Below are 13,878 nucleotides of genomic sequence, written 5' to 3'. Positions count from 1 at the left end.
TGTTCTGTACACCTGAAACTAACAATAAATAATTTAAAAAAAAAATAGATTGAAAATAATAAAAAATAAAAAATAAAAAATAAATAAAAAAAAAATGACAAAACCAAGTGCCAGTGGGATAATAGGAGCAACCAGGACTCTCACACATTGCTAAGGGGAATACAAAATTGTACAGCTGCTTCGGAAAAGAATGTGGTAGTGTCTTACAAGGTGAAACATATACCTAACATAGGATCCAGCAATCCCACTCCTCAGCCTTTACCAAAGAGGATAAAAACTGCCCACGCAAAGGCTTTTATGCCAATAACTGAAAACAACCCAAATGTCTATCAGATGGTGAATGGATAATCAAACTGTGGTGCAATGGAATACTACATTGCAAAAAAAAAAAGACAGAGCTGGAGATGCATTTGTGCAATGACATCTATGATTCTCAGAGCACAATGCTAAGCGAAATGGGCCAGACACAAACTGTTATACACGGTATGATTCCATTTCTATGACCCTCGGTTAAAGGCAAAATTATAGGGACAGAGAATAGACCGGTGCTTATCGGGGGCTGGGTGTTTGGGAGGAGCAGGTTGCCTGTAAAGGGGCAGCAGTTTGCAGAAGTGCTCTGTGTCTGAATTGTGGTAGTGGTTCCATCACTGTACACTTCTGTCAAAACTCATTATGCAGCACACCTAAAAAGGGAGACTCTTACTATATATGTTATACCTTAATAAACTTGACTTTAAAAAGGAAAAAACCTTGTGGCTCATGGGTGTGTTCTATTTGTAGAGATGACATTTCAAAAATCTGAATTAGTTGGTGACATTTGAAAACAAGATTTTAAATAAAGATCCACTTTTCTCTTTTTATTTTTTTTTTGTTTTCAATTTCAGTTGACATTCAGTATTATTTTACATTAGTTTTAGGTGTATAGCATTTATATAATTTACAAAGTGATTCCCCCCACCTGGTAACATACATAGTTATTAAAAATGTTATTTGCACCTGAGCCTCACTCCCCCATAGGCTGCAGCTGAGCGGTGACTGCCTCTGTGGACAAGGCAGGTACTTTCTATCTTGCCACGTCCCCCACCTGATCCAATTCACGGAGGTACTTGATCGACCTGCTGCTCTGCCCACTGAGTAAGGGTTTCTTGTCCTGGGCTACAGGCTGCTTCAAGGCAGGGGAGAGGCCTGACTTGTTCTCCACTAAACCTCCAGTATTTAGAGAACAATTTGGCCTGGCAAATGCCAGGGGTTTAATAAAGATTACCAAATAAATACGACTCTTTTGCTACCTTCCAGCCAGCTACAGTAACCTGGCACTTACAATACCCAGATTGCTAAACTGCTCCTTTGGTGCTCGAGTCCCCAAAGAGTCACCACCCAAGGCAGCTGTCCCATGACCTAGAATAATGAGTCCCTCTGTGTGTTTAGAGATCCCCTGTAATATGTTGTCAAGCAACAAAAATGTTTTAGGGTCATTCCAACTATTCATTTTTGTCTAGAGAAGAGTAGAGTTGTTGTTTGTTTTTAAAAAAAGAAGAAGAAAAATAAAGAAAACCATAATATGGGTTTGAAGGTGAATGAAAAGGAAAAGAGAAGCATGCACATCCATTTTGAATATTCCCAGATCATATTCTAGTAATTTAAGACTTGAGATAAGCAAGCTTCTGAGAGAGTCTCTCGTTGTCATCAGCATGTCAGCATCTCCAAGTTTCCACAGTAATGTTCAGTTTTAAGGAAGGGAGGAACTATCTGACTTCTCTTTCTGTTCCCAAAATCATCTTCTTTACTTTATGGGTGAGATAGGGAAGGAAAAGGGGGGCAAGATTTGGGACATCTTGCAAATATCTTTTGAAGCACTGATAATTAAAATTGAGAGTAAAAAATGCAAAGGTATTTTATTGGATTTCTATACCTGGGGGGAAAACACCCCACCAAATCAAACACTCTTAATGTACATCTTTAATGTTAAAAAAATGAGAAAGTACAAACACAATGTAATTATATCCAATCTTAACCCTCTCTTGACCCCCCCCTCCTCTGTTACTCTGCTTTCCTATATAGAAAAGACTTTAAAAGAGTTGGGGTTTTGGGGGTTGTTTGTTTTTTTTTACTATCTCCAGTTTCTTTCTTCCTCCCTCTCTTGAACCCACCGCAGAAAGACTTTTTTCTTACCACCATCCAAATTACCTTGATTTGTTTATTGTCATTTGCTACTCAAAGTGGGGTCAATGAACCATTGGCATCAGCATCACCAGGCTTGTTAGAAATGCAGAACCGCAGGCCTTTTCCCAGACCTGCTGAGTTGGCATGTGCATGCTAACAGAATCTTCAAGTGATTCACATGCACAGTAAAGTTTGGAATGCGCTGGGCTAGTTCCTAAGTCCCACGGTAATGGACACTGTTTTCATTCATGATTGTAACCTCAGAAAGCTGAGGCACTCAAGATATATTGAATGAATGAATGAACGAACGTACTGTGCACCTGTTTCAAATGGGACTCCAAGTTGATGATGTGTACAAGGTTGGAGAGGGGCAAGAAAGACATCTTAGGTCAAAATTATCTCCCCTGTAGATAGTGCTAAGTTAGAGATTTCCTGTTATTAGCAAATCCTTCTTTCAAAATGCAAATATATTCCTCCATATAAAGCAGTCATTCTTTATTTACTATGTATTACTTAAATGATACAATTATTCTAACATCTAACAGAGTCAGCCAAACTAAGGGACTAGGAGTGAAAGAAGGCTGGAAATTTAGTAAATGCCTACTCTGTGCTGGGCATTGTAACAGGCAAGAGGAAAACAAAAATAATCAGGAAGTTACAAGTTGGTAGAGGCAGAGAACCCTTCAGGGGAGGGCCTAGAGGGTGGAGCCCTCTGTAAGGAGGGGTTGGGGAAGCCCCAGGACAGCAGGAGAGTCCTGGGTACTCCTCCCTTTAGCATGCTGTGCTCTGGCCACAAAGAGCCCTTACTTTCTTTCTGCCCAAAATTTTACCATCAACCCTGCCAACATCTACTCATCTTTCAAAGCCTCCTCTCTTCCAGAATTAACTGTTCCCTTATTTTATTAGCTCTGATCATACATATCAGACTTCAAGGGCACATACCACGCCCCTCATGAAGGGCATTTACAAACTGCCTTATCCTTATTCACCTTTGTCTCCCCCTGCCCCAGCATAGCACATGGACACAGTCAATGTTCAGTCAATTTCTGCCGTTTTATATCAACAGCTAGAATTCACTGAGCACTCACTAGGTACCAAGCACTGTTTTAAACACTTTAGATGCATTAACTCTTTGAATCCTCGCAACAACTCAATTAGATTGGAGCTATTATCCCCATTTTACAGATCAGAGAGCTGAGGCCCAGAAAGACAAGGTCATGTAAAGGAATGAGCACTGTACCTGTACTGATAAGCAGACAGTAACTGTTTACTGACATGAACTGAATGGATGATCCGTAGTTAAAAAGATCAGGAAGTCAAATTCGAACTTCACCATTCTGCCTGGAGCTCCAGAGGGCAGAGGAGAATAGAGGGTGTCTGAGTTCGCTGCTACAAAGAATCTCCTTTGCCACACCAATCTCCCACAACCAAAACAGAAGTTCCTGCCTGGAAGGAAGGGCTCTGTAGAGATAGAAGTTAGGAGAGGAAGTCTGGGAGAAGACACTCAAGGCAGCAGCTTTTCCTTAATGTGAGAAAGAGAAGGAAGCCTAATACCTCAGGAATATTAAAGCAAAAGAACTTGGGGTGGGGTGGATGGAGGTGGGCTGGGAGCACACTGTAGGGGCTCCAGGACACGAAGGTTCTGAACAAATGATACAGCATTTCCAGAAACAAATATACTTTCACCCATCTTTCAACCAAGGCAAATGTCTAGCTTAGCCTTGCTTAGAAAACAAGGAACAGCAACCATGCAAATGGCAAAGCTATAGCAAACTAGCACTTGTAGCAGGATCTTAACATCATGGAGTTGGCTTCTCATGCTACTCGGCATCAGACACAATTCTGCAGTGAGTGACAGCACCAAACTGCGTGTACCCCTCAGGAAAAGTTCAAAACAAGGTTGTTTCCTGAAAGCTAACAGTCCCAGAAAAGTGGATCCATTCTCCTATCTCCCTCCTGACTCCGCTTCCTCACAAAACCCGTTAGGACACCCTGCATTAGGTCCTAGATTAGACCACTCTGCAGTGAAGTTGCTGCAAATCTAAATCAGAGAGCAAATGCAAGCAGGTAGGAGGTAAAAAAGGGAGCCCAGTGTGTAATTCTTCCACTGAGAGAGAAACAAGTCGTGAAATTGAATCAGCAGCAAACACACAGGAAACCATGGAGCCCAGCGGTAGATGATCCACAGGTGAGCTGGACCACCGGGAATTGTTCATCAAGGGTGACAGCACCAAGAGCACCCCAAAAAGCACAGAGGAAGCAGCAAGTCACTCCAATGAGAGGGGAAAAGAAAGGATTTCGGGGAACAACATCAATGTTAATGATTTTTACCATCATTTTAATCACAGCAACTTTCCTAGTTATTCCCATGATCATCATCCTAAAAGAAAAAGGAAAAAGGACACCTGGGCAAAACCCAAAAGATACAGATTGGAAGTCCCCTAAGTCAGGCTCTGGCAGTCTAAAAGAAGACCCAAGTAAAGTCACAGAAGTTCAGAAGGTCAGTGTACAGAGGTAGGAATGATTAGAAGCTCAAAACGGATCAGAGGAAATCACCTGACATCAGGCTGAACAGGAACAGGACATCCATCCACATTTCATATATTACAGATGGTTGGACAGTTTTTGGTATCTGCACTTGAACAACATCCAAAAGTTAACATCTCATAAACAGTTTACAAAACTATCAAGGATCTGATTCGCTTGAAATAAAAACTCAAAGTGTGTTTCTCAGCCAATGAATACTAAGGTATTTCATGTGTCTGACTCAGGACTTACCGTTTTTAACCATGATACCAAATACACATCACTGAAAACTGCTCGACACATAAAAATTGAGGGTTAAAATTCTTCAGAGGCTTTTCTCAGGTCTCAGGCACACAGCCAAAGATGACCAAACTTTGTAACCACCACAATCACAACAGAAAATTCCTGGACAGTCAGTCACTTGCACACATAGACATCTCATGTCAGTGACCCTTTTAAGTGAATCAAGGGAAAATGAGCTTTGAATTAAGTTGTTGAAGATAGGAAATATTTTTAACCCGACACCCTCTTATTTAAAACAGTGTGAGCTCTTTCATAATTAGGAAATTTAATTCGGGGAAAGGGACACATGGGGAGGGGGAGCAGCCTTCATTAATCCTTGCTAAAAAAAAACCACACACACAAAACTACAGTATCATATTAGCTGAAGTAAGAGCGATGTTCCTTGATAAATGAAATATACCAAGAGCCCAGAATTTCATCACAAACAAAACCCTGCCTTTTACAAGTGCCATAATACTCATTCTTATTTCAAAGACAATTACTGACTGCACAGTGTAAGTTTTGAAGCACATTAGTAGGATAATCCTCCCCAAATAGTTACACAGACGTCTCAACATCGTCCAAGGAATTACCAAAAATATATTTCCTGAGGATTCTTGGGAGTCGAAGAGCCAAGCGTGATTATTTTTAACTAACCAGCAAACAGTGGATTATATACTTGATCAGTGCTTGCATCCCTTTGTAAGATGCAAGCAATTATTTTAGGTATCTCTATCCCACAAGAAAAGGGGTCTCCTGTCAACACAGAGGGGGAAATGCTATTTGGAAAGCCCACATGGGAACTGCCTAGAACTCTGGCCATTTCATGCAGTTAAAACAAAGTGGACACCCAACCGAAAATATAGTAGACGTCCCCACCCTGAAATGTGTCCTACTAAAACACATGCCTTTTATGGTGTCCTAAACACACCACCATGTCTTTATCTAAATGAAGCGTGACTGCGAAACCACTAGGAAAGATCTGCAACTTGTCCAAGAAACAAGATGCAAAAGCACCTTTTTACTTCCCCGCCCAGCGGTGGCTTCCCGGGGGACAGATTTCCGACCGTTCGCCTGCTGTGGCAGCAGCCAAGGGCGGAGAAAATCCTAGCGCGGCTGCTGCAAAGACCTCTCCCTCCAGTGCCACCCCGCCAGGTGCCTGCTCGGATGGGCGGCCCCGCTCCTCCAGAAACCTCCGCGAGCGCAAAGCAGCCGCCAAGTGCTTACCCGGGTTGGCCAGGCAGTGCTCAGGCAGGGCCGCCAGCAGCAGGAGTCCCAGCAGCAGCGGCAGCAGCAGGGGCGGCGGCGCTTCCTGGGACACGGTGGCCCCGGGGTCCCGCGCTGGCCCGGAGCTCTTCACTCCCGGACAGCACGCGGCTCCCCGACCGGCCCCGCCGAGCCAGCGTGCCCCGGGCCGGCGCCCGTGCCCCCGCGCCGCCAGCGCAGCTTCCCTAGGGCCCTGGGGCTTCGCCTCCTGCCGAGCCATGGGGACGCTTCACGCATCCAGGCCGATGCCTCGCTCCGCACAGCGCCGGGGAGCCCAGCCTCTGGTGCCCCGGTCCTCACCGGGCATCTCCGGCCATGGTCCGGGCGCCGGAGGGCGGGGGCGCCGGGAGGCGCGACTTGCTCGCTCGTCGTGCCGCTCCGGGGCGGGCTCCGGGAGCCGCGGCTTCACCCGCGCTGCGGCCCGGGCCGCATGGAGCCGCGGCGGGCGCTGGCCAGGGTTCCCACGGTGCGGTCGCCGAGCGCCAGCCCGCCCTGGGGAAGCGACGGTGGGACGGGCACCGCCCGAGGCCCCCTCCCCCGGGCTGCTCCTGCAGACTGAGGGGGCGAGGCTGCGAGGAGCGGGGGCTGGCGATCGCGGGGCGCGCTTGGGTCCCTCCCTCCCACCGCCAGCTCCGGCCTCTCCGCCCGCTCTTCTCGTTCACTGGCTCGGGCGGGCTCGGGTTCCGGGTCCGGGTCCGGCTCCCGGGCCGAGAGTGTTACTGCAGCTCAGAGCGGCGCCTCATTGACAAAGAAAGCACGTAGCCACCGGAGCAGGAGAGGGAGGTGAGGCCGGCGCGCGCGCGCGCATCTCCGCGCGGAGCCACCACGCGCCCCCCTCTCCCGCGTGCCTCTGCGACCGCGGGCCGGGGAGTGGGACCCCTCGCGGCCGTTCCCGCGCGGCGGAGGTCGGGATGGGGAGTGGGGATGTGAGCTTCCCTCCCCGTCATTTTCCTGTCAGTCCCCTATCTAGAGAGAGGATGGGAGATCTTCAGGGAGGTTGTCCGGACCGAAAAGGAGGGGAGGGAGGGGTAAATGGTCATGGTCAACGTGCTGAAGAGGCCAGAAAGCTCCTCAGCCTGGATTTTGGAAAGCCCTTTGCAGATGGGCAAGGCGCACTTTGTGCTATTTACTCCCTACTTTTCTGAGGGGCCAGTGGACACCTGCATGCCCGTGTTACCCCCTGCGGAACTGAAGCAGCTGTGGCCTAATTACAATAACACGCTGGATTAAACCACACTATATAAATATTTATGGCAGCCATACTACGTGCAAAGCAGTGCACTGCTCATTGGCAGACCAGGAGAAAGTCTTTTCATAGAAGTCCCTTTCCTCAAATAGGAGAATTAAGCAGTCAATACCCAGGGGGATAAAAAGCCCCTGAATCAGCCAAATGGCTCCTTACTCTTTCCTTGCCAGGCTAAAGAGCCTTAAGCGAGTCACCTAGTTCATCGGAGCTTTATACATCCCTCAGTCAATAAATATTGAGGGCCCACTGTTTGATGGACACGGGATACACAATAAGTGGTAAGCAAAAATACACGGCCCTGACTGATGAAGCTTCAGCTCTGTTCATTCAACAATATTACTGTCTGTGATGTGTAGGGCCCTGTTCTAGACACTGAGGACAACAGCCAGAAACAAAACCCCTGCCCATCTAGAGCTGACATTCTAGTGGAAGTAACTCTGGCAATAAACAAATACTAGATATGTCAGCTGGTGATAAATGCTATGGAGATAAATCAGTGCGAAAGAATGAAAATCAGGGATGGGATGTTGCAATGTTAAATAGGGTGAAGGAAGGCCTCACGGAGAAGGTGACATTTGAGCAAAGACCTGAAGGAGGTGAGAGAGTATCCCTAGCATGAAAAGCATTCCAGATAAAGGGGATAGCCACAGGGCCAAACCAAAGGCAGAGCGTACCTGGTGTGCTGAAGGCACAGCCATGTAGGATAGACCCATATTTCACCTAAGACACACATTTTTCACATAGCTTTTTGGAAGTCAGATGTGTCTAAGACTTGTTGAAATATAGTAATGCCTTGTTGGGGTTATTATTATTTAAGCTTGCTGTTCAATTGAATTAGTTCTGTTGTTTTTAAGAAACTTGCAGTCTAGACAAGGCAATAAAATGACTCAAGAAGTCAGTTTGAGATACTAATGAGAAAGCCAGTCCATGGTCATGATTCAGGCAGCATCACAAGACAGGAGGAAAGGTCCTGGCAGCCAGCAGTGATTCCAGGGATGATGATGGCGGGATGTCTGATCAAAGTGGGCCCGAAAGAAGGGCAAGCTTTAGAGCAGCTTAGGCTTTGAGGAGTCAGGGGCGCTGAGGGAGAAGAGGGCTGAGCAAAGGCGGGGAGGGAAATGCATGCTTGGAGCCTTGTGCCTGCTTGTTTGATGGCTAGAACTCCATTAGGGAGACGTGGGAGGTAGAGAGATGAAGGCTTTGGACATATTTGGGCTTTTCCTCAAAGAGTGGAGGAGGGAGAGGCAAAGGAAAGACACTCTCAGGAGCACCGATCAGGTGCCAGGCTCTGAGTTAGTAGCTGAGGACACAAAGGTGGGTATGGTCAGAGAAAATATAAACCCTTTAGTGGTCATAGCCTCCCCCGACCCCACCCCACACCCAGTCTTGCTGTCCTTAGACCCTGTGCTGTTGACAGGATAGAGAGGTGAGTCCAATACAGGAAGCTGGAGAGGGGCTGGCTGGATTCACATGGCAAGGATAGAACCTTGCTGGCCTAAGAGAGAGAAAGATCCAGAAGAGGGGAAAGGACTATGAAGTAAGAGAGGTGAGATTTCACTGTGGCTAGGTTCTCCAATGAGCATTTAGAGAAGAGTGGATCGAGATTTTCAGGGCAATTACCATGGAGTGGAGACATAGCAAATGAGTATCTTTAAAAGGTTTCCTTTGTGTCATAAATGGGATCTGCCCTTCAACATTATTTGCCAGATTTTGACAAGATATAAATTACTTTTCAGTGATTTTGGCCATTAAACTGTGTTTCATGTAATTTTTCTCCCTGATGAGGCTGTCCTCAGGGCCAGACATCAGCCCTTTCTTCAGGAAGCCCACAGTCTAGTAAGGGAGGCAGGCACACACTGCAGCAACTGAGCGTGAGAACTTGGTGAGTATTCAGTGGAGGCATGTGCAGATGGTCTATCCTTGTGGCAACGTAGGGGAGGGGTGGCTGTTTCGGCCTGGAGGAGAAGTGAAAGAAGGTAACGTTTAAAGTTGGTTTGCCAGGTACAGCAAATGGCAAGGCAGAAAGTCATGCAAGTTTGCAGCATTTTGCAAGGAAGGCTAAGGTATCTGATGAGAGTGGCACAGAGGGGATGTGGGGAGATGCTGTTTCAAAGCAGGAGACCCAAGTTGGAGGCAGATGTGGAGAGGCTAAATGTGTGCCTTACCCTCATCCACTAGGAGCAACTCCGGAAAGGTTTTCTGTTGGAGCAGGAAGCTTGATGAGACCCCAGTCCCTGATGGATGACTCCATCTACAGACTCTGAAACAACTATTTAGATAGAAACTCAGACTCTACCATTTGCTAGCTGTGTAACTTTGGGCAAACCATAGATTCTTTCTCTCATCTATAACACGCAATGATAAGAGTACCTACCTCACTAGGTTGCTTTAAGGATTGAGTTGATACATGTCAAGACTTTAGACGTACACTTGACACACAGTAAGTGCTCAATCAGTCTTATGTAGTATACGACAATTGCAACCCTCTTAAACCATTAACCCTTTTGTTAATATTAGTCCACTAAAAATAGAGCTTTGAGACTTTCCCTATGTGTGAATTTATTAGTACATAGCTTTAAAATTCAGTGTCTTTTGTGCAAAGCATTTTGTTAGGCAGGGGGAAAGGTCTATCTCAGGGCAATAGTTTCAGGCCCTGAACTGAAATTTCTAATATTACCATAGTGGGGAAATACCTGGGCCTTTCTTTCACTCATTTTGCAATAATTACAAGAGTCCTAATCTCTGTTACTAATATTCCTTGCTGGTATAAAGCCCAAGTCTACACTGAAGTCCTTTCATGTGCACGGGACTATGCTATATCCTGGGGTTCCTATAATGCATCAGGCCATACCCCTACCCTCACTGAGCTCAGCGCTTAGAGTCATGCGAGGGAGACTAATAAACACACAATTCTGCCATGTCTGGCAAGTCCTATGGTGGAGGGTGCTGTGGATACACGCAGCTGAGAGAGGAGCTGGAATGGCAAGCAAGGGAAATACGCCACGTGCAGGAATTAAAACTTATCTTTATAAACCATAGCAGCCCTAAAGTGCCATGGTATATATTTCAGATATCTTAGATTCAAAAGAAAGAAAGAGACAGCGAAAGAGAGAAAGAGAGAGAGAGAAAATGGAAGAAAGCAAGAAAGCAAGAAAGCAAGAAAGCAAGAAAGCAAGAAAGAAAGAAAGAAAGAAAGAAAGAAAGAAAGAAAGAAAGAAAGAAAGAAAGAAAGAAGGGGCCGGCTGAGTGGCTCAGTTGGTTAAGAGCTCACTCAAGAGTTTGAGCTCTGAGCAACAGCAGTTTGAGTCCAGCCCGAGCTGAGCAGCTGCTGAGCTGCCAACAGGTAGCAGGATGGCTCAGCTAAAAAAAAAAAAGAAAAAAAAAGGCAACAATTTTAAATGAAACTATAATTACTTTCAGGCAAATTTTTTTAACCATTAAGGGCTAATTTGTCTTGTTAATATTTCTATTGCTTCTGGGGCTCATCTAATCACAGAATAGGGATATGGTCCAGGCTTTGGCACTCTGGTACTTGCTCATTTTTACTTCATTTCTTTGCCTTCAAGTTCCAGTTTCGCTGTGTTAAGCCTTTTTCTCAGGCCCCACAGGGTGGGAGCTAGGATTGGTGATTGAAAATCTCAATGATTTATAGCTTGGGTTTCAGTCCTAACTGTATCATTTACTGACCTTGGGAAAAATGTTAAAACTCAGGTATCTCAGTACCCCTCTGTCAGAAACCGAGATGTCTATCCAAGATAAATAAAAACTTATGTCCAAATATTTGCATGTAAATATTTGTAGCAGCATTGTTGACAATAGCCAAAAAGTGCCCATCAACTGGTAAATAGATAAACTAAATGTGCTACAACAGCACACAATTCATCAATAAAAAGGAACAAAGTTCTGGAACATGCTACAACATGGATGAACCTTGAAGATATTATGCTAAGTGAAAGAAGCCAGAAGCAGAAACAAAAGGCCAAATATTATATGATTCCATTTATATGAAATGCCCAGAAAAGGCTAATTCAAAGAGACAGAAAGCAGCATTAGTGGTTGCCCATGGCTGGGGGAGGAAAAATGGGGAGCGACTCACTATAAGTGGGCACAAGCTTTCTTGTTAGGGCGATAGAAATGTTCTAAAATTAGATTGTGGTGATCGATATACAACTTTGTAAGTATACTAAAAGTCATTGAATTGTATACTTAAAACTAGTGAGATTTATGTTATGTAAGTCATATCTCAATAAAACTGTAAAGAAAAAACTAAACCTAGCACAAAGTGCTCACTAAATCTTTGATGCTATGTAGTCTTCATCTTAAGCACATACAGGAAAGATATTCATATTTAAAATTTCATTATAAAGTTCTGTCATTTTTGAAAAATCAATAAATGTAATATAAACAGTGCATATTCTATCAAGGATATTAGCCCACTAACAATAAATGCCAATTTTCCCAACCAACCAATGCCCCTTTTCATTTGCCAAAACACTTCTATTTTATTAGGAAGTCCAATCAAATACATCTTTAGACCAGATGAAACCATCACCCCTTTAGAGGCAAACATGCACAATAATAATAGCATCTTCCATTCTTAAGTACCTGTTAGGTGCCTGACAGTAGACATTTTTTTGTATATTAACCCAATTCTATCTCTCATTTCTTTTTTTTTTTTTTTAAAGATTTTATTGGGGAGTTGGGGGAAGGGGAACAGTGTTCGGGAATCGGGGAAGAGGAGCAGACAGGTAGACAAATTGCTGTTTTGTTCTTCAGTCTAGTTGTGGAGGACGTCAGTTCACTGGCCCATGTTGGTATGATCATTGTGCTCTTCCTGGGGGCAGGCAGTCGGTCGCTGGTCATTGTTCGGCTGCTCACAGCGGCTCCCGGTAGTTCACACCGGCTGCCAGCCACTCACGTAGCTCACGGCAGCTCACTGCAGCCCAGCTGCAGCCTACACTGTCGCTGGCGACTCACAGCAGCCCAGCTCCAGGTGGAGCCATTGTTCATCGTCTTAGCTGTAGAGGGCAGTGTCACTGGCCCTCAATGTGGGATCCGAACCGGGGCCCTGCTGCTCAGAGCTGGTGCTCCCAAGCGAGCTTTTAACCAGCTGAGCCACTCGGCCGGCCCTCTCATTTCTTCGCAATGTCTGATTTAAGCCATCATTTTAATCTTTACTCCTACATTCATCAATAAATCTGCATTGAGCACCTACTATGTGCCCGACACTGTGCTCACTGTAGCTATGAAGATGAGTAAGACAAAATCCATTGCCATCAAGGTGTCTAGATATGGCAATGGAAAAATAAAATTATAAAACAATTATTTATGCCATAGGTTAAAAAAAGAGAGAGATATTAAATCTCTTCCTGGGTCAGGAAAGGCTGGCAGAGATGACACTTAAGCTGGGACCTGGGGGCAAGAGAGAAAGCATTCGAGCCATGCCAAGGTATGGAATTATAAATCAACAGGTATCTTCAAACAAGACCAAGTAGCTGATATGGCTGTTTAATATGAGAAGCAAAGCAATGAGAGATTCTATTGGTGAGGCAGACACAGGACATTTCATAGAGAATTTAACATTCTTCTAAGAGATTTGGACATTACCCTGAAGATTTGGACATAGTGAAGATTTTAAAGCCAGCTAGCATCCAGGACTGAGTTCCCATGAGGATTGGGGAAACTGGTCAAAGACTTGCCTTGAAACTGATGCATGTTTACTTACACTGTCTCCCTTGCCCCAGGCACTTCCTTGTCACCTCCATTGCTGCTATCTTCATCAGAAATGAATTTTAATAAGACGACATGGCAAGTAATAAGGACATTGGTTGGAGTTGGGAGAGGGGGTAGACCAGTAGCAAGGAAGCCAGATCAAAGCATCAGTTTTGACAAGTTCCTAGGCCTGAACCAAGGCAGCCAGGTGAAGATGGAGAACAGACAGGAACAATACTGAAGTGGATCTGACAGGGATAAATGAGAGGAGGAGAAATTATTGAGGACAGCGTTTAGCTTGTGGATTGGGGCAAATGAGCATGCCATTAACCAAGACCTGGGAATATAGAAAAAGGAGGCTTCTGGGGAAAGAAAATAAGAGCTAGAAAGAACGTCCAGGTAGAGATGTCCACTAGGCCAAGTTTCACAAATTTTAATGTGTACACGAATTTGTAGCTCTTTTTAAAATGCCAATTCTGATTAAGAAGCTCTGAGGTCACCTAAGCGTTTGCATTTCTAAAGAACTCCTCAGCGGTGATGATCCTGATCTATAGACCACAGCTGGAGGAACAGGACCTTAGGTCACTGAACACAAGGCTTATCTTACCTCAATAACTGAAGTTTTAAAGAATAAAATCCCTGCACTTTGGTAGTTTTTGAGAAGCTTCTCCTGTCTCCTCACA

General features: G+C 45.0%; 1 protein-coding gene across 3 annotated transcripts in view; it reads right to left on the bottom strand.

Moving 5' to 3' along the window:
• Positions 1–6,595, bottom strand: part of KIAA1549L (KIAA1549 like) — a 259,088-nt gene extending 252,493 nt beyond the window's left edge. For 2 of the 3 annotated variants that reach the window (XM_019639557.1, XM_019639558.1), the window contains exon 1: positions 6,199–6,474. In XM_019639557.1, coding sequence (XP_019495102.1) covers positions 6,199–6,457 — 259 coding nt within the window. In that variant the 5' untranslated portion in view covers positions 6,458–6,474. Of the gene's footprint in view, positions 1–6,198; positions 6,475–6,537 lie in introns of those variants that run through there. The other variant, XM_019639559.1, reaches the window with a different exon arrangement.
• Positions 6,596–13,878: the final 7,283 nt, after the last annotated feature.

Source organism: Hipposideros armiger, unplaced genomic scaffold (assembly GCF_001890085.2).
Source record: "Hipposideros armiger isolate ML-2016 unplaced genomic scaffold, ASM189008v1 scaffold_44, whole genome shotgun sequence".
In the NCBI taxonomy this organism is placed as follows: domain Eukaryota; kingdom Metazoa; phylum Chordata; class Mammalia; order Chiroptera; family Hipposideridae; genus Hipposideros; species Hipposideros armiger.
Note: the sequence above shows the minus strand (reverse complement) of the source record. Positions and strands in the feature narration are given on the sequence as shown.